The 25,652-nt window shown below is 27.8% G+C and overlaps 1 protein-coding gene across 4 annotated transcripts; it reads right to left on the minus strand.

Annotated features, from left to right (window-relative positions):
• Positions 1 to 777: 777 nt before the first annotated feature.
• On the minus strand, positions 778 to 25,652 carry LOC107439564 (mitogen-activated protein kinase dJNK). 4 transcript variants are annotated; one of them, XM_043050002.2, is made up of 12 exons: positions 25,270 to 25,652; positions 21,502 to 21,737; positions 18,872 to 19,001; positions 17,211 to 17,269; positions 14,448 to 14,586; positions 12,327 to 12,492; positions 10,561 to 10,632; positions 9,424 to 9,609; positions 8,481 to 8,605; positions 6,505 to 6,568; positions 3,676 to 3,768; positions 778 to 2,967 (listed from the first exon to the last, which is right to left on the minus strand). In XM_043050002.2, the coding sequence occupies exons 2-12, from the start codon at positions 21,615 to 21,617 to the stop codon at positions 2,882 to 2,884; spliced, it is 1,236 nt and encodes a 411-aa protein (XP_042905936.1). In that variant the 5' UTR covers positions 21,618 to 21,737; positions 25,270 to 25,652; the 3' UTR covers positions 778 to 2,881. The 4 variants fall into 4 exon arrangements, with proteins under 4 accessions (XP_042905936.1, XP_042905937.1, XP_042905938.1 ...); XM_043050003.2 differs by having other exon boundaries at positions 25,197 to 25,401; XM_043050004.2 differs by having other exon boundaries at positions 25,350 to 25,372.

A 25,652-nucleotide genomic window follows, 5' to 3' on the forward strand; every position in this document is an offset into this window, starting at 1 on the left:
GGTATCTGCTACATTTTAGATTTTCAAATTCATGACTAATTCCAAGAACTTTTCATGACTTAACAAAGTTACTATTTTTTCCCGTCAAAAACAGAACAATAAATTTGAAAAGCATTATAATAACATTCATTGAAATGATAGGTATAACCAAAACTGTTATACTCTGCATCTTCATAGATTTTAAATTTAAAAAATAGAGTAAAGAATTGAAGCAATAAAATAGCTGGAAAAAAAAAGCAAATAATTTTTTTTCTTCTGCAGAATTCGAAAGATACTTTCCTCGTTCATCGGAAAGGAAAGAAATACTCCAGATTTTTCCGTTCTCATTTCGGAATTAAAAAAATTCGACGATGACTGGCTTGCTTTAGTTAGAATTTTAAATTAATAAAATAAAGAAAATAAACAAAAATTTGAAATCACAGAAGTTTAGAAGATAATTTGTTCTAGAAATGATGTTTTTTCTTTCATTTTTTGAAAAAACATTTTATATTTTAATAAAATACGACTGCGAGTGGGGATTTTGTTAGAAATTCAGATATTTGAACACCATGACATTGGGGAGGATTCCATATTAAAAATTAGATCAATTTGGCGACCTAAATCAATGACTTTCCATGATTTTTTTAAAACAATAGTTAAAATCATGACATTTCATGACTAATCTTGTTCAATACCGAAATTCATGATTTTTCATGACTTTCCAAGTGAGCAGATACCCTGTCAATATTAATGCTGTATTATCAAGAATATACAACTATTAAATAATGAGACAAATGCTTATAAAAAAACTTTTTTAATCATATTCTGATTACATATGTACACACTAATAAAACAATATCAGAATAACAAATTTTTATTTGTAAAATTACGGCAATTATAAAGAAAGGGAGATTATTCAGGGAAAAAGCATTCAATATTACAATTTAAGTGCAATACATTACTGATGACTACAAACAGGCAGTTAAAAACAAATTTTTTAAAATGAAAATTTTTTTTTTTTAAAAAAAGGAGTCAGCTGCCACACAATGCAAAGCTTCAGTATAATTTTCGTTTTTAAAAGGTATCATGATAAAATTTAAATTATTTTTCTAAAAAAAAAATAGTCATGAGTAATACAGGTTTTAGTTAATTCCTCTTAAATGAATAGTGTATTTTGAACCAATACTGAATCACACATTTCACACTTACCATACTGACTTCATCTTAGAAAACAAACACAACAAAATAAATATTTTTCAAAAGTAAAACACAGCATTCATTTAGCTTTAGACCTGCTAAATTAATGCATATAAAAAAGACAAGCCAAATACAGCTTTTTTTTTCTGTTTGTTTTTTTTTTTTTTTTCACTGAACTCAGCCACAGTCGAATCATTCTTTTGACATGTCTTCTACAAATCATAACCGTATTTCGCAATTAGTATACAAATCCCGTCAGATGAAGGTTTTCAAAACTACAATAACACTCAATAGTATTTTAATTTTTCAAAAGTTTAACATGGGTGATACACCTACCCTTTCAATATTTTGATCCATTTTAAAACTGACAATTTATATTTTAGAACCAAGTAAAGTTTAAAGAGAGTAAGAAAATTAAACAAAAATTATTTTTTAAATAACTGGAACATTAAAAAGGTGGATTTTATTGAAGAACAAGTCATTGAAAACAAATTCTTTTTAAGAGAAAACAATTTTATGCCAAATGCTTATTAAAACAAACATATTATTCAAAAACAAGGTTGGTAAATATCATACTTTCTGTTTAAAAAAAAACTTTTTTTTTCATCATATTTTCTTGAATTTTTTAGTTTTCTAAGGCAAAGAAAGATAACTCTTACCTCTAAAAAAAGTATAATTATTTAATATTATTCATAAAAAATTTTACAGCTAAAAAATATAATGTTTTCAACTAAAATTTTTTAAATTATTATTTAATTACTATAAATTAACCACTGAATAAAATCATAATTTTTATTCAAGCTCAGCACCCTCATGAATAGTACCTAATTAAATTTATTATTTAGATACACTAATAATATACTTTATAAATTTAAAAAATACTTGTATTTAAATTAATTAAATCTAAATACATACCTATTTAGATTTAATAGATTGAAATATGCTTACTAAAAGCAAATTGTTTGATACACAGACAATGGAATATATAATTTCAAAGTTTCTTGCCATTTTTATTTAGATTTATCAGTTTACTTATTGTTCTATTTTTAACATCAGATAATAATTTACAATACATTACTGTTTTAAATATTTCTCTGGATAAAACCATCATAATCAATAAAATTAAGACTTCCATCTTAAAAATAAACCCATATATTATATTGGTGGGGGAAAATGTTTTTGTCTTAAATTGATGCAAAAAAAAAAAAAGTTTATTTAAACTAATGATGTTCTAAAAAAAGAAACATTTATATAAATCATGCCAACCCTGTTTAAAGAGCAGTAAAAAATTAGTTTTACACGAATGGTGTTAATATAAAGACATCGTATTTTTCAAAATTTTCTCCAGTCATCAAAATAGTTGAAAAAGCAAAATGTACCTCCATACTTATCTTAATATTAAAGGTGTCAAAATACTATTGAGAGCTTATTTAGAGGGACTATACTAATAACGAAATATACAAATGTGTACTCTGACTTGCAGAACCATCACAAGTTAAGTTGTTTAAGTGTCGACATAACACGTTTTCCAGTAAAGAAAGTCCTTGCTAAATGACTTGGGAAATTGAACGTCCGTCTTAGCAAACGGCCGACGCTTCTGGCAGGATCAAAGACGGAGTATCGTCCACTGGCGACTAGTTTGTACAGAACCCTACATACGGTGGGCGTGGCAGTCATAGACTAAGACAAAAGGAAAGAAGTGTGTCTATCTACGATGACCATATGGATTTGCAGGTCCATTAGAGGCTGCTTGATCAGATTCATCTGGACAATCTTCATCTATTGCACCATCTGAAGACACAATTTATGCACTCACTTTTTGATTGAATAATAAAAATTTATTATGTTTTATATAATTATTCATTTCAAGAACTCCTACAACACTTAAGAGAAATAATAAAGCCACTACATGTTTACTACTTATAGACATAATTAGCAATATTTCTTTGGACTAAAATGACAATAATTCTTTCTAGAAAGAGAGATTTTTGGGACTAATTCTTTCTTAATTTGTATTACAAGAAAATCTGAAATTATAAGTCAAACTTAACACTTTCTTTAAAAAATAATAATAATAATTATTCAGTATAAAAATATTTCACAGTTGAGAGAGCTAAAAGGTACTTTTAACTAAAATATTTTAAGTTTCATTTTTTGTTCACAACAATCAAGCCCCAAAACATGCTCCATGCATAAAAACTTACAAAAAAATGAATGGAAGTCTTCAAATTATCTGTAAATGTAAACTTAATTTCAATACAAACTCTATTTTAATTTTTAAAATCTTATAAAACTAAAAAAAAATAAATTATTAAGTGAAAAGAATTTTAATTGGAAGACAGTGAAAGAAATTTTGCATGAAATTCTGATTTAAAAAAAATTTACCAGTATATAATTGATAATTAAATAACATATTTTACAGAAAATAATAATTATCAAAGGCATTGTTAATGTAAATCATATCATGCATAATAAATAGAAGTAATTAAGGAACATTACCAGGCTGAGAATTGTGGTGAGCAGTAATTGGACGGCCTAATCCTAGTGTATTGTGAGTCTGCTCATATTCCAATACTTCATGGTATATTAGTTCTATAAACAATAAAAATACTTCAGGACACAATATGACAACAATCAGATTATCTTCCCTTTTGTTCAAAAACAATAAAAAGAAATTTTATTGTTTTTAGAATTTTTCATTGTTAAATTAAAAAATACAATTTCAAAAAAGATTAATTATATACTACTTTTTTCTTTCAATAATCTGACATTTTACAGATTACAGTGCTATGAAAAAATAAAGTGGGCAAGTACAAATGTAACTTTTCTGTTCAAAAATTATTCCTTTTATTTTTATTAATAACTTCTTTTAAGAAAAAATAAGTGAAACGAATGCAAAAAATTTTCAACATCAAAGTTTAATTTATGTACCACAGCAATAAACAGTTATAATGAAAATTAAACTGATTTATTAAATGTTAAAATGCAGTGACCTCTACTAATAAAATCACTCAGGGGTAGCAGCTAAGTTTTTTAAAATTTTAGGGTAATTTTAGGAACTTTTTTCAAAAAATTTTAGGTAAATTTTAGGGGTAATATATGATTTTGCTAGGATAAAAACAAATCACATGGTAGTTTATTACATAACAGAAGATTATTATAATTCATCCATACATATCATAAATAATTGCAGGCCATAAAATAAAGCTCTCAAATTTATGAAGTCAAGGATGAAAGCTCCAAAGTGTAAAAATGTAATTTCAACTTTACATATTACCTATCAAAAATTAAGTGCATAATTCAGGAACAGGCAAAAGTGAGAATAAATCAGGAGAAAAAATAAATTAACACCAACTTGGAATAATTAAATATACTTCATTAAATTGAAAACAATTCGTAAATTAAAATGCAACGCCAAATAAAAAATTAAGGAATATTTGACTAAAACTTTACGAACTTAAAATTATTATAAGCGATATTTCAAATCAGCAATTTATATTAGAAGTTAGAGAAAGCAAATTAATTATGATCATTTTGCTAATATATTCTTGATGTGATTTGTGAGATTCTTTTACTGCCCTCAATAGTGTTGTGGTGATCTTCAACACTCCTCCTTATTATCGAATGGTATCTTTGATTAGTCTAAGAGACATAATAGTATTCTCATCGTGACTCACATTAAGCATTGCTTTATTTATCGAAAAACCTCTCTCAGGATCAGAATTCCCATGTGGAAAAATTAAAACAATTTTAATTAATGTAGTTATATTCTTATATTTTAGATTATTGCTTTTCTATTTATATATAGCCTATAACTCTAATTTTTTAGGAACATCAACAAAATTTTATTAGATTTTTAGGGTTTGCACATAGTTTTAGGAATTTTATGAATTTTAGGGGGAATGCGACCCCTGAATCACTGAATTATAAAATCAGCCATTTTTGAAATTCAAATCTGCAAGAACAGAATCATTACAATATCAAAACATTTAAAACCATTCATTAATTACAAATCATTAGCACTGTACTAGAAAATTGAAATCAAGCTTTTTACATTTAATGTGATAAATGGCAAAATGCCTAATCAGTAAGATTTGAATTTCAATGATAAAATCAAAATGTGTTTGAATTTCTCATTGACGCTTGATGTAAAAGTTATAAAAACTTTCAAATAATAGCATATTTCTTAAATAAGGAAAGTAACTTCTCCAACCAGCATCCATAGACGATAGCTCTTTGCTTATGGACTTAAAAAAGAAATCGTATGACTCTTTCAAAACTTTTCTAACCCCACATAATAAGCTTTAAAATATTTAATTCCCTATTTCTAAACTGCCTATCTAGCCTTTTCCTCTAGCACTGATCCTGATACTGGATATTTGTTTTCAGAAAAACCATGTATTAATTTTCACTTCCATGGTTACATTAGTGTTTTTCGATTTTTGAAGATGTCTGCAGCCTGAGTTTTTCCAATTGTAAAGTGTTTTGCCGATTTTCGGAAACTGCAATTCTGATGTTTGGAATACTCTAAAATTGCAATTTTTTCTTTTAAGGTTAAAGCTCAGCAAAGCATTATTGAATAAAAGGAGATTTGTTAAAAATAAGATATAAAATTTTTAAAAGGATCTTTAAAAAATTTTATCTCAAATAATTTTTTTAAATAATTTCATGGTCAGGGAGATGTAAGAAATTTTATATTGTGATATATCATTTGTTAGAAATTGCAATATAACAGAGGTTTGAATATTGTTTATTTTAAACAACACAATTAGAAATTAATCTAACAGAAATAAAAAAAAGAAAATGTTTATGCTTTTGTAACATTAATAACATTGCTGAATGTTTTTAATTTAAATAAAAAAGATATGGTTTTAAAGAGATTGAAAATTACATTTTGGAGCTTAAGTAACTATCCGTGCCCTGTTGCAGGAGTGCCTGCTTTGCAGAGAAGATACATAATGGTTTAGTCAGAAAAATCTCTGAAAAAAGAAATTTTCGATTTGCAGAAGCGACTGCAATGTGAGGTTTCACTGTAATTGGTTTTGAATTTTTGTAGACCCCTGACTGTTTAAAAACTTAGCTCAGCAGATATTATATTTTTTTGATCAAATTTAAAAAAATTAAAAGCATGAAAAATCAGCATGAAGAAAATAAGATAATGCTAAGAGCAATTAAAGAAATTTTAAATGCTCAAATTATGTTCAATTAATGCCCTCTCCAACCATTCTTAGATAAAAAGACATATTAATAGAATAAGATTAAATTGTATTACTCTTTAATTGTATCCTTTCAAAATAAAAACAAAAAAAAAACATTTTTTTAACCTACCTTTCCACTGCTCAACAGTATGCTCTCTTTCATCAACAGAATGGTCATATGGCCCAGGTGCAGGCTGTAAAATAAACAATAAACATCAATCAAAATGTAATAACAAATCATTTCAGTTCCAAAGGACAGAAATAAAAACGATTGAGTTATTTATTACAAGTCAAATATATATATATATATATATATTTAAAAAAAGCCAGGACAGTTTAGTTCCGTCACATGTATTTCTTATATCATTTCTTTTTTTCTTTAAATCTTGTTCAAACATGTTTCTCTGTCTCTATCGGTTAAAGCAATGGTTTCAAAAGGTGTTACAGAGATTCCCTCCATAATATTTTTTCACCAGCAAAGATTTTTGAAATTACATACCAAACAGTATAATCTATTATTTATTTAATATTACAGTTATTTGTATGAATCCATTATTTATTTAATATCACGGATTTTAGTAAAATGCTAGTAAGGAAAGAAAAAAATAGAAATTGCAAAATTTAATTACATAGATATGTATTTATTTTTTTTATATTAAGGTATTGAACAAATTATGAAAAGAACACACATTTATAAAAAAAAAAATTTCACACATATTCCTGTTGAGGTTTTCAAATTAAAATAATAAATTCAACAATAAAGAATTTATTTTATTTTATTTTTTTTTGCTAACTGCACTCAATGTTTATAACAGTTCTTTTTAGCTTTCATTTTAACGAAACCATAAGTCAGTTAATTTCAATATCACTTTCAGCTTATTATTAATGTAACATTATTTTCACATTATGTATACAACATATACAAATTAGAGCTAAACTATTTCTGATAAAACAAAGGAAACATTTCATTCCTCACATTTAATACTTACAAAATAATCGGTAGTCTTATTAGTCAATGTCTTTTAAATTGGAGGCAAATTTTATTTATAAAGCCAGGGCAGTGCTAAAAAAAAATTATGATTTAGGGTTCCTAAGCCGCTGGGTTAAACCACTTTGTATGTATTTGTCTCTTTACTATCATCCGGTTTTTAAACACAGAAGAAAGTTCTTATTTGTAGATACAAAACTATAGTACGTTCATTACTGCACTTTCATTAATGCTTATTGTTGTTTTTGTTTTTTTTTTTGCTTAAGTTAAGCACAAAGTATGTAATATTCTTTTTAACGGGATGCGCTTGAAAAAAAAATCAGTTTGAGTTTTCACTTTTTTAAATTTAGTTTCAATTAAAAATTACAGATTTCCAGCAAAGATGCCACATTTAGAGATTTCATTGGTTCATCAGATATTTCAAAATATCAAATATGGTTCTTTTTTTGGTTCATAAGACATTTCATGACATCAAAAATGGTTCTCCAAGTAGAAATTTATGATTAACTAAATAGTCCTTGACTACAAAATCCCTGATTTGGAGGAAAGTTTTGAGGGTTGAGTGCAAGTTGCGCATGGCTTCAACTATTCATACATTTATTAGGAAAATGCCTGATAAAATACTTTGGTGACCTGAGGACTTCAGACTAGACAAAAAAAGTTTGAAAGTTGGCAGTTCTGTATAAACTTCAGAGAATAAACATTTACTTTTACTCAATGAAATTCGGGGTTTGCCAAAGTGGGCTCTGCACAAAAAAAAACCAGTGGATAGTTTCAGAGTGGGCCCACTTGAAAATATTTAATCGTTAAACCAAGTGGGTTATTTCTAAATTTTACAAGCTGAAATTGCATTTCCAATCAATATTATCAACTGATTATTTTATAAATTTAAGTTGCAATTATCAACTGTTTATTTTATAAATTTAACTTGTTTCAGACTATTATCATTATTATTGTCTTTTTCTTTCTTTTTTTGTTTTGTTCTTAGACTATATTTCTTTACTAGTCTGATTTTCCAAAGCGAATCTTAATAAAAATGTCTGAACTAACTAGATAAAAGAATGACACACGTAATTAAAAAGAAAAAAGATACTTCATGAAAGTAATATAATACTCACAGCATTCACTTCACTCTCTTCGTACCATACATTAATGTAAGGGTGCAGAAGAGCATCTTCAACAGAGATCCTCCTTTCCGGGTCTATGACGAGCATTTTTGATAGTAAATCCCGAGCTTGGCTTGCTGTCAAATAGAAACAAACATTGGTATCAAATATAATACAGCAGGGAGACTCACTTGGAAGATTTTTGCAGACTTTCATGGTTTAAATGAGTGCATTTAAAAATACATCCAAGCGTGCGTTTATGCATTCAACAATTTTCGTAGATAAGAATTGTTAACTTTTACAACTAAATTTGTGTATTTTTTCGTACCATAAAATTCATATTACGCGAAAAAACTCTACTTATAAAATTTATAATTACATTACCATGATTTTAATTTTTGTAACATTTAATTTAAATTATAAGAAATGCTTGTTTAATAGAAAAATGGAAACAATAAAATTATTTACAACAAACACTGATTAAAAAAGCATTGAGAATAAGGAAATAAATTATAGAATCACTAGATAAGATTTCCTTTTTTAAAACTGATTACATAAAAAGTTTTAATGCCTAATAATGGACTAAAACACACACAACCAGTATAAATGCGAGTGAATATCGTACTGCTAAGACTACAAGAATTTCCTGAAAACATCCAGGATTCCCGGTTATTTTAAAATTTCCTGAAAAATTTGGTTTTCCCTGTATACGAAATATGCTTAAGTGAGTTACCAGTCAATTATTCATATGAGAAATTTCTTTCTTTCAATTAATTCAATATCATAATTCAAAGTTCATACTTAAAAAGAAAACATATGTTTATAATATATAAAACATATTTGATTAAGCATACACGACTCCCACGAAAACTCATCAAAAACATCAATAAAAATCTAAACTAACTACTGAAAATGAAAAGTTTCAAAAGTAAATACCAATAAGTGTAACAACTACCTTTAAGCCTATTATGTTCTGAGCTATCGGCAGGAAATAAAACATCAGGAAATAGTCTTTCAAATGAATAGCCGGCATATTTAGGCCTATTTTCTACATAATTCCGTACGGTCGGTTGCAAGCGTTTCATGAATTCTGATGAGGGAGTCCCAAGCTGCTCAATTATTTTATTCCACTGATCGATATCTATAAACATTAGGTTAAAGAACATTTCAAAACGAGATTATTTACGCAGAGGCATCAACTTCCAAACCAGCTATCAGTAAATCAGAAGTACAGAAACAAGTTAGCAATAACAAAATTCAAATTAATGCAATTTTGCATTAATGCATACACAACTTATTTTTTTATAGGCACATAAAATTTTAATAAAAACTATACATAAATTTACTCTAAAATAATAAAAAAAGTAATACTTAGATAAATATACTAAATTAAAAATTATACATCACTGAAATTTTATACTTCACTATAAAATTAAATTGATTGCTTGGAATAAATGTTCAATTTCTGATTAAATTAGAACTAGCCTGTTTATTATAGTGGGATTCGACTCTAATTTAGGTGGTTTGATTAACTAACTATTCGGTATTTAGTCACGGAATGGTTCCTTTCATTAAACATTACATCTTTCGGTAAGAAATCAAGACAATAACTATTTAAGGGTAATAGATATAAGAAATTTAAAGTAATCCTGAGCCTTATGAACCAAAACTCAACATGTGAAAACATATTTCCTTCAATGCAGGAGAACATAAAAACTGTTGAATCAAGACAATGTCTAAATTAGATGTTCAAATATTATATTACACATGAAATAAATTTTAAAAAATCTGAGTGAGAGGGAAATATAAAACTTGCGAATTTTATGCTTCAAGAAAACCAGCAGTGATACATGAAAATTACATCTAAAAGAGAAACATTGCACCTGATACAATCCTCTGTTTAGCTTTGATCTAATAACTCATTTCAATGTTATTTTATTATACATTTACGAAGTAATATCAAATAATATTATTGCTCGAATGATGTAAAGTTTTTTAAAAAATAAAAAGATAATGCACTATTGAAGAAAACAAATAAATAATGAATAGAATAAATGTGATTTAATAGAATAATAATAATTTAAAAGGATACGATCAGTTCCAGGGAATAAAACAGTGCCTCTAATCATTTCACCCATAATGCATCCCACTGACCAGATATCCACTGAAACAAATAACAAAGTGTCACTCAAAAACAAAAATATCAGCAAAAAAGTAGCCATTTTAGAAAATAAATTTAAATAAATATATCAAATTCATAAGTTAATGACAAAAGCAAGCAAATAATTCTTTTAAGAAGATTATACTAAAAATATACATAATAAAGATATACTAAAATTTTAGTACAAATACAAATAAAGATATACTAAAAATTTTAGACAAAAGACTCCAAGAAATATAAAATAATTTTATTATTATTAATAAAAAAAGCTAATGGGAGAGAAAAACGTTATTTATTAATACAAAAAAATAATAATAACAATCTTGTACACACATAACTTCTTTCCTTAAATTGTAATAATTTAAATGCATATAGATAGATAAGAGGATCTCCTGATAAAATCAATCTGAAAATTACCTTAAACCAGAGTTTTAGATTTAAGCGCATTCACCTGCTTTGTATGAGAAAATACTTATGTTTGCAGTTGCAAGCATAAAATGCTATGTCTTGTCTATGGTCATATGAGGTTTTGTTATAATCTGCATTTTAAAATAAATGCATCCATAGATACAAATAGTAATTGTTGGTTTAATTTATTCAGTTCAGTACTTTATTTCATTAGATTTAACTGTTATTTACAACAACAGCAAAAAAAGTACAAGTGGATAATTGTTGAAATAAAAAATTAAACTTTATTTTATTATGTTTTTTTAGTTCTAATGCATGAAAATTTTTATCCTGCGTCAGGACAGAAGCCATATCAGCCTTCTTGTAACTGGGCTGCCGATGAATGAAAGTTGTCAAGAGTTCAAAAAAGAAAGAAATTTGTGTCCATTTTTGCAAGGAAAACTACTTTTCCACTGGGATATTGCATGGAAAAACAATTTTCCCCACTTTATGGCCTCAATGACATTAGAGTCCACAGGAAAAGCTTCCTCAAGAAGTTTTTCACAATATTAACACCCCTGTTGAGTTTTTGTCACAGAACTACCGTGTAAATATAGAGCCATTCATCTCTAGAGTAATTGGTCAGGATTATCTCCATAGAATTAACCAATTAAACAGTCACAATAGAAGAAATGGTAATTGTTTTGATTGTTTTTTTTTTACTTTTTGCCTTTTTATAGGGTGATTTAAAACAAAACAAAAAATAACTTATAGAACTAACTAAAAGAAAAAATATCACTGAAAATAACCTCATACTCTGCTAAAACAGTTAACCCAATATGGACTGACTGTTCCTGCATTTTTGAACCAGAATTTTAGTCACCTAAATTATCTAAATTCAATCTTTTCTGATTGTTGTTAAAAATTGTCATAAAATAGTTTTCTTGAAATTTAGAGATTTGACGACTGACTCGACAAACTCCTCATCAACTACAAAAATTTGGAGCATGAACCATTTTATTTATAAAGATATTTTCATAAAAGTGAAAAGTTAAGAGATTTTTTAAATAAATGTTAAGTCTTCTGGTTCTGATTTTTTAACACTATTTTCTTTTTTAAAAAAATAAAGCATTGCACTACGAACTATGTAATTTTATTACTCGCAGGACGTTACTTCTGACCACTGAGAAAAAGATAGGGTCGCCATGAAGAACAGCAATATGGCTGTAGAGGAGTGCAGCAAGAGTCAGAAACTTTGTTATTCTACATTTGCACAAATTTTTTGAATCATTAGGTTTGGTGAGACTTACCATTTTCCTTATAACCCATTCCCAAAATGACTTCAGGAGCTCTGTAATACCTGGTCACAACATAGGGCGTCATCATGAAAGTGGTCCCAGCTGTTCTAGCTAAACCAAAATCAAGAATCTTAAGGGTGCAATCTGCTTTCACTACAATATTGCTCGGCTTCAAATCCTAAATTCAAAAATAGAGCTCAATTAGAAAATATAATTCATAAGAAAGAAAGACTCAGAGCTAACAAAGAACAAAACAGTTAATAAAATAACAAATAAAAAAAATGGTTGATGAAACACTATTTCGGGACTTTCAAACACACAGAGGACATTCGTTGATATTCAAAAGTACAAATTTAACCAGCTATGGGAAAAACTTAAAGTAATTTTTTTAAGATAATATTTGTATTAGTTATCACAATTTAGCTTGTAACCATAAATATTTACATCTGAGTCTAATGATTAAAGAGGCATTAATATTTTTAACAACATAGTAAGCAGCAAAATTAAGATAACATAAATATACATAATTTACCTAGATAAGTATTAATTTTAAATTAATTTATTTAGAAAATTTTACGTCTATTTTTGTAGTTTAGAAAAACAAAGAAAACAGAAATACAATTTAAAAAGAAATTATTGTAATAGTAGTTATATAGATTTTACAGATACAGTATGAAATCAAAATAAATATGAAAACAGTTATTTCTTAAAAACGTCTAATGCGAAAAAAATTACATTTTTTGCAAAATATTAAAAGTTTGTTAGTTTAAACTTTAAATATTTTATAATACTTTTTTTAGCAATTTTATATTGGTCATACTAAGCATTAATATATATTTTATCCAGTTTCTTCCTGCCTTTCGGAAGAAGTTTGAACCTTATTTTCTTTTGCTTAAAACACAATTTTTCTGGTATTCTTAATGATGTTGAAATTTTCAGGAAATGTTCTTTATGTTATATGTTTGCAAAAACTAAACTTTATGCTGCCTTTAGGGGAGCTGTATTCTTTACTGAGAAGACAAAACTTTGTTGCTGTCTAGACAAGTGCTATATCGTTTCTGATGCAATTTTCTATGCTGAATCCCTATTCCAGCCTTAAAAAAATTAAATACTGGATCTTAAAGATTACGAGGAAGGAGATTTTATGTACAGTGCGCAAAATAAAAAACTGACCACACTGAATAACTTTTCAACTAATGATCAGGTCTTCATGCTCTAGAACTGAATCTTAATGGTTCGAGAGGGTGACTTCAAATATGCTAATTAATAAGTGCTCACGATATTTTAAGTTACGAAATCAGACACAAAAACATACTTTTGTGTTTGATTAACATTAAACATACCTTTTTTTCAACGGTTTTAGACTTATGTCCCCAAAAATATAGGTAGATGAAATCTGGGAAATATGGGTCCCAATAGTTTGGTCAGGAGAGTGCTCCTAAGTTTTGACCTCATAATAATAATTTTACTTTTTGCATATTTTGCTATATCTTGAGAACTTTTAAGGCGAATTGAAATAGCTTTACAGCTAATTATAAATTTCGTTTATCCAAAGATAACAGTGTTCTAAGCTACACAGGCTCTTCCAAAATTCAATTAACAAACACAGTGGAGGCGATAAAAATCTAACTTACCATAGGATATAGGGTAATGAAACTTCATTTCTTAAGTGTCCACTATATCATCACAATTACCTTTATTGCCAAAATAAAACTATTTATGATTACCATTTAAGCTTTATATGTAAAAGGTGATTATAAAGCATAAAATAATAATAAAGTAAAACAGCAAAATATTACAGAAATCTTAAGAATTGCTCTAAAGTTTAGAAAGTCGGCTAAAAGTCGGAAGAATCTCCTGCCTGTTAAAAAAAATACAATTCAGGTGCAAAATGCCATTTAAAAATAAATTCTGCCTAGACAATTAGTGAAATAAATGTTTGCGTTGCTGAGTGGTCTATTTGAAGAGGGTGGCAATTAGAAACTATTTCTGCAGACATGTTTTTTTCTTTCTTTACTAAAATTCATACACTTGAGGAGCCTTTTTTTTGATTTGTGGCATCCTTAATGCTATCCATTTATCAAAAAACAAAATCAATATTAATTTTCCTTTAGAATAAAGTAAAATTCTCACTCTGTGTATAATTCCAGCTGAATGTAGATGTTTGATTCCACAAAGCATTTGATAGAGCAAATAAGACATTCTTTCATGATCTAGATCCATTTGTATAACTTGGCACAAATTGGCATCCATCAGTTCCATAACAAGATAACTATAAAAACAGTAATTATTATAAACATTGAGAAATTTTTAAGTACACTCTTAAAAAAGTAATAATAAATTTCACTCCCCAATCAGAGGAAGCATAAAATTATTAACTATTAATGTCACAGTATTTTGGTCCACACCAGGGCCAAAACTACGCCAGGGCAGTCTAGGGGACACCCAAATAAGGGCGCTTTTTCATTACACGACACGATACCGACAAAATCGAACGACAAATTTGTGAACGACAATGTCGTTGCCGGATCGTTTAAGCAATTGTTTTTTCACTTGTCCGATATCGTTAGTCCGAGAAGTAGAAATTCTTGTTCATTCAATGTTTTGAGCTTGAGTGTGTAGAGACATAAAATTTAAATAATTTATTTGAACGTGTTTTGAAAAATTATAAGTTTTAGTTTTGAATTCGTCTTGGCAACGGAGTTAGATACATAATAAATGTTGTTGTGTTCTAAAATGTTTAAGAAATAAAATATGCTATTTTTTTGATAAAATTATTGGTAGTATCGTAAATTGGCGTTCATTTAATTTAGTTGACACTAAGACTCAACAAGTGAGCAGTTGCTTGTGTTCTGCTGTGATTTTTTTCTGCAAACTTTAAATATGCCGGATGATAATCGTCGTCTCAAACTTCTTACTTTATTTTAGAAGAAAAAAGCTAGCAGTGCAGAAACGTTTTTGGGTGCACGAAATGGTACTTACGTATTAACGCCACAGCAGCTACAGATTTGGCGGTTTTTAAGTGCCGCCAATCTACACTTAAAATTATGTCTGTAATCACTTAACATTACTTAAATTCTTTAAATGTTTTCAAGTATTAACGTTTTTTTTCAAATCGAATTAAAATATTAGTTTCATTTAGAATAATCTTTTTAGATGATTTTTTAAATGAGTTTTATCAAATTTATCTTATGAAGCCGTTCTATCATGTTTCAGTTGAATCAGGGAACAGACTTTATATTATTCAATCAAGCAGAAACCAGTAGTTAGATCGAGTTCTGTTTGAAATACATCAGGGTCTTTATTTGCCTTTTTATCAAACCATTACTATTATAAAAAATACCATCCCTTCATTAAAGCATATAATGAATTTATAAAAAATTTCAATGAAACTTTTATGATTGTTTACGTCTTTCAACCTTATTATAATGTAAAAAATACAACTTCATGAAATTAAAAATTTATAACCAGACATGAGAATAAATTATATAAAACTTTTATTTTCGAATTTTACATTTGACATGATCTAATAAAATATTAAAATTGATTAAAAGAATAAAATAATGATATTAAAAGAGGAGATAAAACAGGAAAGATACACAACAACTAATAAAATCGCCACGATTTGAGGAGAAATTTGCTTACCAAACCGACATTTGATTCCGACTAACGATATCGTCTTGTCGGATACGACATAATCGTTATCGTATCGGTGAGTGAAAAAGCGCTCCGTTGCTGACCATGTATTTTACTTGACCCTATGTCGTTCGCCGACAATCGGATCCGTTTTGTCGTTATCGTGTCGTGTAATGAAAAAGCGCCCTAAGGGAAAGGCATTCTTTCAAAATTAAGATGTTTTAATAATCATTCTTTCTGTCAGTTAAGTTAAAAAGAAACTGCAAGGAAGGAACTACTAAAAAGATTTTTTTTATTTTGTAGTTTTTAGGTTAGATTAGGGGTGAACAACATTTTTGAGTGAAGGTCTACTTGCATAGCAGGTTGACCAATGAAGAGTCACATATATATTTAGTCTTGTTGGTGGCAAATATGATAATTTTTATATAAATTTTAGTGTTCTAAGCATATAATATTCGCCTGGTACTAATTATTATATTATTAAATGATATTGGATAGTAAAAAATATTAAATGCCAAATTTATTGAGGTATTTCATTTAATTAATTAATATTTTGGCTGTTTTGAAAACAATGAGTTATTGATGTTAAAACCAAGGAAGCCCCACCAAAAATGTATGCCCCAGTACCATGAATAACGAAGTTACGGCACTGTTTAACGTACTTAGAAATCGCTCTTAATGGAAAAAAAGAAAGAAAGAAATGGAAAGAAAAAAAAGAAAGAAAAATTAACTGCTTAAAACTTTTACTTTCCACATAGTTATCATGTGAAAAGGGTGGCATAAAATGATTCTAATTCCCTTAAGGGATTTAGGACTAGGTTAAGTTTAGGAACCTCTCGGTTTAAATACTTAACTGCATGAGTATACAAAAGTTTGGTATATTATTAGCAGTACTTTGTATTACTAATTTTATACAAGTAGCATGGGAATACAAAATTTTGAAAAATATATTAAAATATTGATTTAACAATTATTTCTGAGTCCTAACATTCTACTGCGGAATGAAATAACATGATTTAAATTAGTAGCAGGTTGAGAGGTGCACAAAATTTGAATATTTAATACATTTCTTATTTAATACATAAAAAAAATATATAAAAGAAGATAGTAACATTTACACAATTTAAAAATCAATGTGCCATTATGATGCAACCAAATTGTGCAGCTATTAATAGTCATCAAGAGTTATAAAACATATCATTCTATAAACTATTTTTTAAAAAAAATAATTAAGGAAAAGGGAATGGAAAAAAAACTTACACGTCTTGAAATTCCTCCATAGTTTTTTGAGGTGTAAATGCATTCAGAAGACCAATTATCTGCACATAAAAAATTTATAAATGAATATAGAAGTTTTAACAAATTTAAATTAAGTTAATTAAAAAGTGCTGAACTTACTCTAATTTTTATCAACTTTCTTTAATTTAATTTTGGTTTTAAAAAAAAAATTAAAAACTGGTATTATGGATGTAACACAATATGTTACATTTATAACAAGTTTTTGAAATTAATTTTTTTTTTAAATTTTTAAAATAAGATATGTTAATAGTTATATGTATAATGGTAATAAGATATGATTATATGTTTTTAAAGTTTATAAATACAACATTCGTAAATGGTAAAATGGATCTATAGTTTAAAAAGAATAAAATATTATTTTAAAAAACTACCATTACTTTTTCTATTCCTTAAATAATGAAGAAAAAAAATACAATGCCAGGTATATGGATGCCATCTGTGAAACAGTATCAGTGATTCAGCTAGACACCCAGACTTGTAAATTTCTGGGTCCTTTTTTACCTTAAGTGGGTCCCAATTTCCTAATATAAATTTCCCAATTAAAATAATATAAATCCTTAATAAGAAATAAAAAAATATGCATGAAAGTTAAATATTTTAAGATTACGATAAAAAAGAAATTAGCCATTGATTCAGTAATATTTCAACAAAGGAAAAATTTGCACATCAAATGTCTTCTGTTCAAAAGCAGGTGATTTCTTTCAAATTTAATAAGAGACACGTCTTTTTCACAAGAGTATACATATAATGCTGATTTGAAGTTAAATTTCACGAAGGAGAAGCAAAAATAATTATTATTAGAAATTGAAAAGTATGAATGTTACTTGAAAGTATAACTAAGATTTGATAACATTAAACAGCTTCAGCAATATTTTAGATTAACAAAACATATTGTGAAATGATCATATTTAAAAGAAAGAAAGATAAAAGAATAGTGTAAGTTTTAATTAATTGAAAACAGGTAAAAATGACTAAAATATAAAAGTTTTCACAACACATAATTAAAGTCTTACTTTATACTTATTTATTTTGTTAGTTTCATTTTTTTTTTCTTTTGCTACAAAATAAGTACACAATTCATTATTATTGTTATGTACACAAATGGAATTAAAAAGATAGTTAAACTTTGAAAATAAAATCCTGAAATATGGTCTTAAACATGTGATTTATTTCTGAACTGCTAACATATGTTTAAATAACATCATGTGACAAAGGAGGATAAAGGGTATGGTGAAGTATGGACTCAGTGACAAAGGGGAGGGGGGGAGTGAGGCAAAAATATTGAACGAAAAAACTGACATTGTTGCTTTTCACATAAATGCTGTTAGAAAAATTTTAAATGCATGAATTCATAAATATATATATATTTTTTTTTAATAATTCCACCATAATAAATATGAGGAAAGGTAAAATAAAATGCTACTTATGTTTTATATCAATTTTTCTCTGATTTTTAACAGTATGAGAATGCAGATAGAAATAAGCTCTAAAAGCACCAACTTTATAAAAAAATCAACAGGATTTGCAACACACAGTAGGTAACAGTATAACACAATAAAAAAAAAACATAAGAAAATATAAATATATATTGAAGAGTTTTTGAATAAATATAAACTACTTACATTTTTATGATTCACTAATTTCATAAGTTTGAATTCTCTATACGCCCTCTTTGCGTGAGTAACATTTTGAAAAGGTCGACTAAGTTTTTTAATAGCGACATTCTGTTCCGTTACAGTATCAAAAGCAGCACTAAAGTAAGAGAAAAAAACAGTAATGAAAATATATTCCAATGAAATTTCAGATAAGATAGACTCGTATTTGCAAAATTTGAACATCAATTACATTAAAACACACTCTAGTTTATGATAACTCTAGTTTTGTAATTAAAACATCAAAATATATTTTAGAACATGGAAAAATCATTAAATAATTATTTCATTTTATCAGTTAAAGATATTAGAAGAGTTGTTGAGGAAATTGTAATCATAGTTTTTAACAAAAATTGATAAAATGCCATGTTCTCCATTGAAAGTGTTACATGAAATTAAAAAAATAAAGCAAATACAAAAATTGAAAAGAAGAGACTTATTAAAAGACATAATCTATCTACTGGGTTGTTCGATAATTAATGTCGTTTTTTTTCATGTGTTTCGAATTGAATTTTTTTATATTAACAACAAACATTAATCAATGATATATTGACCATTCTGTTGGATTACCTTTTGCCACCTTTTGGTAAGTTGAAAAATTTCACATTCGAAGAAGCTTCGGTTTTTAGAAGCGAAGAACTGGTCCAACTCATTCTTAATAGCCTGATCGTAATCGAAAGTTTTACCATTCAAATGGTTTTGAAGGGAATGAAACAAATGGTAATCCAATGGTGCTAAGTCAGGGCTATAGGGTGGATGTGGCATCAGTTCCCAATTCAGCTTCATTAATTTTTGACAGGTTATCAAAGATGTGGCATTATCATGATAATGATGGGGCTGGCATTATCATGATGAAACATAACCCTTTTGCGATTGGTCAGTTCAGGGGGGTTTTTCTTGATTTCGTCGTTCAATTTCGATAGTTGACAGTAGACATTTAAATCAATAGTTTTATTCCTTGGAAACAGCTCAAAGTAGACTATACCCTTGCAATCCCACCACGCAGAAAGCATAATCTTCTTTTGGTTATATTGGTTTTGGATGTCGATTGTAGGGGTTCACCTTGTTTGGTCCATGATCGTTTTCGGACTACGTTATCGTAAACAATCCACTTTTCATCACCCATTATGATTCTTTTCAGAAATAGGTCGTTTTTGTTACGATTCAGCAAAGATTTGCATATGTTAATGTGCTTGGTGAGGTGGATTTCCCTTAATTCGGGAGGAACCCAAACATCCAGTTTGTTTACGTAACCAAGCTGTTGTAAATGCAAGTAAATGGTTGAATTCGATGATATGTCGAGCTTTTCTGCTATCTCTCGAGTTGTCGTACGCCGGTTAGCTTCGATTAATCCCTTTATTTTATCAGGGTTCCCACTCAATCTCAGAAAAAAAACTCCCTGACTTTTCCAGGTAAATTTCAATGAAAATCCATACCATATTTTATCTATACTACGAAATTTTTCATCAGAAAATTTGGATTCTTTTATTTGCTATGCCAAGTATTAGATTTTTTGTGTAAAATAAATATCATAATATGAGGAAGGAAGCATTTCAGTATATCTAAAATGTAAAATTTTTTCAACAAATAACTGTAATAGATGTTATAATTATTTAACTCGAATCTCAATAACTGAGTATTTTAAGACTGGTTTTTTTCTAGGTATAATAAAGGAATTTTCCAGGTTTTTGTAAGAAAATTGCAACTTTCCCTGACTATTCCCTGATTTTTGGAGTTGAAATAAAATTCCCTGACAATTCCAGGTTTTCCCTGTTCTCCCTGACCAGTGGGAACCCTGTTTTATTGTCATCAGTAGTGGTTGGACGACCAGTATGTGGTGCATCTTTCACATTAAAATTTCCAGCACGAAAGCGAGCAAACCAACGCTGACACAGTCGTTCAGTATGGCAGTCCTCACCATAAACTTCACACAATTTTTTCCGAGCTTGCACCGCATTTTTGCCCTTTCGGAAGTAAAACAATAAAATATGTTGATAATGCTCTCTTTGAGTGTCCATTTTCAACTAAATTTTTAACCAACTTGTTGCTTGCTAATGACGCTCTGGTTTTGACTAAAGAAAGTCTAAAGTCAAATCCTTAAAATAGTATACAATAATAATAAGCTACGCGATCACTACTACATTAAATATGCCATTCAAGTCATCTATGAGAAAGAAACGACATTAATTATTGAACAACCCGATAGTTTTGCTGTCCTAAACTCACCTTTTATGACCAAAATAAACAAAAAACCAAATTGTTAACAAATAAAAAAGTAAATAGTAATCTCAATTTCATAGTGTTTGCTGAAATACTGGTGACTACCAATCAGATTATGTTGTAGTTTAGAAATTCTTTAACAAGGGTTATGAAACAGTCAAAGTAAGTATAAAAGAAGTCTTTTAAACTTTTAAAATTCAAAGTTTTACTCTATTTTCAGGAGCTTTCTCTAACTATTTAACATTCAAGTTGTTTTTTTCCTTACTTTATTTGAAACCTATGTCAAATTATATAAAAAATGTTATTTAAAAATTATTTTACTTAAAAATAAAAAAAAATAAATAAAGGATTTATAGAATGGAAGGTTTAAAAATACCCACCATACAATCCCTTGCGCACCAGATCCTATGGGTTTCAGATTCTGGTAACGCTTTAGGATTGTAAATTTCGTATCACCCACTTCAACGGTGTAAAATACAGAGGGCAGTTTGCTCATGGTGGAAATATACAACAGAAGTTCATCAGCACTTATCTTCTTCGCATTCCTCAAGTTGCACACAAGAATTCACAGATCGAATTGTAAAAGTTACATTGTAGATTAAATAGAATGGTTTCACTAAAAGAATAAAATTTAGCATGAAGCAATATCAAACAAGTATTAGTGAAATTGTTAAAAAGTGAAATTGTTCATTTTTTTAAAAAAACTAATATTAAAATATTCATTTTTTTTTTCAATTAATTTTTAAAAGAAAAAAAATTTGAAAACCATGTTTTCTATTTCATCACGCAGATGAATTAGGAAAGAAGGTAATAGTACCCACATATCTGGCAATCTCACATATACAGTAGAGAACCGATTATCCGGAACGATCGGGACTATCGCTATTTCGGATAACTGATTTTTCCGGTTTTCTGAATTGCTACAAAAAGCCTTTTTTTTAGTGTTAAATCCAACTAAAAAAAATATATATATTTGGAAATAATCTTAAAAATAAGAAAAAACGATGAGGTAATGCACTAATGATTATTTCTGAAATGATGATAAGGTAAACATCTTTAAAAAAAGAAAGAAAAATCCTAAAATCTTATGAGGAAAAAAAAAATGTTTTTTTAATTGCGGGCGATTTATTGAATTTCATTCCGGTTTTTTGGTTTTTCGGTTTTCTGATTTCCGGATAACGGGTTCTGTACTGTATATACATACAGAGAAAAAACACAATTTAAAGAAAGGTTAGCATTTCATATGAAAGAAACCTATTTCTGTCAGAACATTGGAAAAACAGCACAAAATGGTTGAAGAAGCTGGGTGAAATAGAAGAAACTAAAAAAAATTAATACAAATGTTCAAAAGTATTCTAAGAATATTTTTAATTTAAAGAAATTAAATTTAAAATAACTATCAACAACTCACACGATTATATCCCCAAAAAGGAGCGCTCTAATATTGTATCAATGTAGCAAAGTAAAATATATCAACACAATAGTGTGGATAGTGAGGAACACAAAAAATATATATATACAGTGGATTTGCGATAACTCGAATCTGATAAGGCTGACGAAAAACTTCGACATATCGGAAGTTCGACTTACCATTAGTTTCGGCTTTGGACTTTCAAAATATTGTTGGATTATTTAATTAATGCTTATTAATTACAAATCTTCTAATTGCTTACAATATTTAAGATAATTTTTCTGACAAGCCATTTACGATAAGACTGTTTGAAGCACTTTATGATACCCTGGTCCATCGGCTACAATTTTGCTGTTGTGTTTGGTGGGAGAAACTGCAAGTTTACTGCTTTCAAATTAGGTAGATCACTATGTGCTGTGCATTTATCCATAAAAAGTATCACTTTTCTTTTTTTGGCGAAGAATTTCTGATCCAATTTTTCTACATAGTCTTCAAATAAAACTGATGTCATCCAAAACTTTTTGCTAGACTTGTAATCCAAAGGATACGTATTTACATTCTTGAAACATCGGGGATTTCGGTTTTTTCCGATAACAAGTAAGGGCAAATTCTCTGTCCCAGACGCATTTCCTCCAACTAGGACAGTCAAACGTTCCTTGCTCATTTTACCCCTTGAGCAGTTTTCATCCTTAAACATCATAGTCTTATTTGGAAGATGTTTAAAAAATAAACCCATTTCATCAATATTGAAAACATCATTTTCACTGTATCATTGAAGTAAATTTGGTAACGTTTCATTTAACCACTGTTCACATACTTCAAGAGGGACAGCTTTAGCTTCTCCATGAAGAGTGCAAAAGACATTGTGTGTGTGTTGCAAAGGAAGGGGCAAGATATCAGCTCGTAGGCTTTTTTTCTTGCTTTGAAAGATCCAAACAAAATCGAGTTAAAGGGAGTAAAATTCGAGTAATCGAAAATAACTAACATGAAATTGAAGATAAAAGGGTCGGGACCTCATAAAAAAATCGAGTTATAGTAATATTCGAGTTATCGTACTTCGAGTTATAGCGAATAGACTGTATTTATATATAACACATTAAGTAAAAAATATAAATGAAATAAAACATATCAAGCAAAAAACAGAAAATAAAACATAAAGAAAATACAGGACAAAACATAAATTGTACTCTACCCTATGGCAAAATTTTTTCGGGATTTCTGCGAAAAACCTCTTTAGCACTAATATCTTTCTGCAAGATAGTACTTTTAATAATAACAAATATACACTATGTTACTAATTTAAAGTAATAAAAGAGTTGCGCTTATTTTTTTAATTGAATATGTTATTCTAATATCATGAGCGATATTCTTGCATTTTATAGGGGCAGTCTTGCATTTTATATGTTATCACATTAAAAAATGCGGAATACACTAAGTACCAAAAAAAAATTATCAAGGACAAAATCACTCTTCAAAAAGAGGTTACTAAATACATGTTTTGTTTCGAGATTCAGTTTTTGTATTAAATAAAATCATGTTAAAAATAGATGTTAAAAACAATAGCAATAACTGCCAAATAAACCGATAGTCATTGCATAAAAAATTAGAAATTAAAATGTGTGAACCAAATTGTGTAATGTGATATTTAAAGCCACATGAAAATCTATATCAACAATGGCAAAACCATAATTGAAACACTAAGTATTAAAATAAATATCATATTTACAATATGTTCAGATAGAGTATGCATCAATAAATTTTTCATTCAAAAAAAGTTTGAGAATCGATAAGTACTTTAAATAATTGATTAGAAATTATTTGTATGTAATTGTAAAACATCCACATTTTAATTTAATCTTTCCATTATAAATTACACTATCATCTATCAACCTTACCTTCAAAGCAATGTATGTTTAAAAATAAAATTTAATTTTAGCAAGAATTTTTATTTAGGGTCGATATTCAAATTTGTTGACACAAGATTTATGATTTGATTAACAGATACATAATAACAAAATATTAATCCTATTTATAAGATTATTTAAGTTTAAGATTTTTATATCAATAAATCGCACCTACATGTTTCATGAAGGATAAAAAATGTATATATAATCTCTCTGAAAACACATAAAAAAAAATAATTGCATTTAGGAATCAGACAAATTATAAAAAAATGCTTATTACATTGTATATAAAAGAAAAACAACGATGGCATTAGCTTAAATCAAACGATTGCAATATTAAATAAGCTGTTTATAACTGGAAAGTGGAAAAAAAAATTTAAAGAAATATATTAAAAATTTGAATATAAAATATCTTCCAACAAATAAAATTTACAAACAGCAGTTGTTAGATCAATACAATATCGATAGGAAATACTTGCTTATTAACTAAAATAAAAGGTTAAAAAATATTTCGTAAATTAAATTAGGATGTTAAATATTTTCTTCTTTTGATAAAATTAGGATTATTTGCTATTGCTTAAAATATATATAAAACAGAAACATCTCCAGACAAACTCTATTGGTTGATCTTTCTAGAAAAATCAAATAAAAAGAACATTTAAAACATTATTTTTACTGTTTATAACTAGATCGATCGGTGATGTTTTGATTTGTTTTCAGGATGTTTTGCTGAAACTCAAACTATCAAAAGCGTAATTACCAACTTGATCGGGAATTTGAAAGCATTAAAAAGGGAGTCAAAACATAATAATTTAATTAAAAGATATTATTACCCATGAAGTGGGCACGATTTTATTAAACAGTTGAAGCTTAATATTTGATTACTGTTCCAAAACATTCAGCATCTCTTCACCTGAACGCCATGAGCAGAATTTATCCCAGTTTACGTAAAAAAAAAAAGTAAAAAGAAAAGCGAAATGGCAACATATTGCAATAGGCATTGATGACGTCAATTGCACCAAGAGCACAATTCATTTCGATTAGTTTGATTTCAAAAGAAAAATGAATGCATTTGGAAAAATGTTTTATTAATTTATTTTCCTCAACTTTTAGTGTAAAAATGCTTTTCAAGTATAGATAATAAATCATTTCTGGCAAAACATTCTATTAATGCAACATAAAAATGATTAACAGTCTGCATTTATTTAAAACCTCT

Source organism: Parasteatoda tepidariorum, chromosome 4 (genome assembly GCF_043381705.1).
Source record: "Parasteatoda tepidariorum isolate YZ-2023 chromosome 4, CAS_Ptep_4.0, whole genome shotgun sequence".
Lineage (NCBI taxonomy): Eukaryota > Metazoa > Arthropoda > Arachnida > Araneae > Theridiidae > Parasteatoda > Parasteatoda tepidariorum.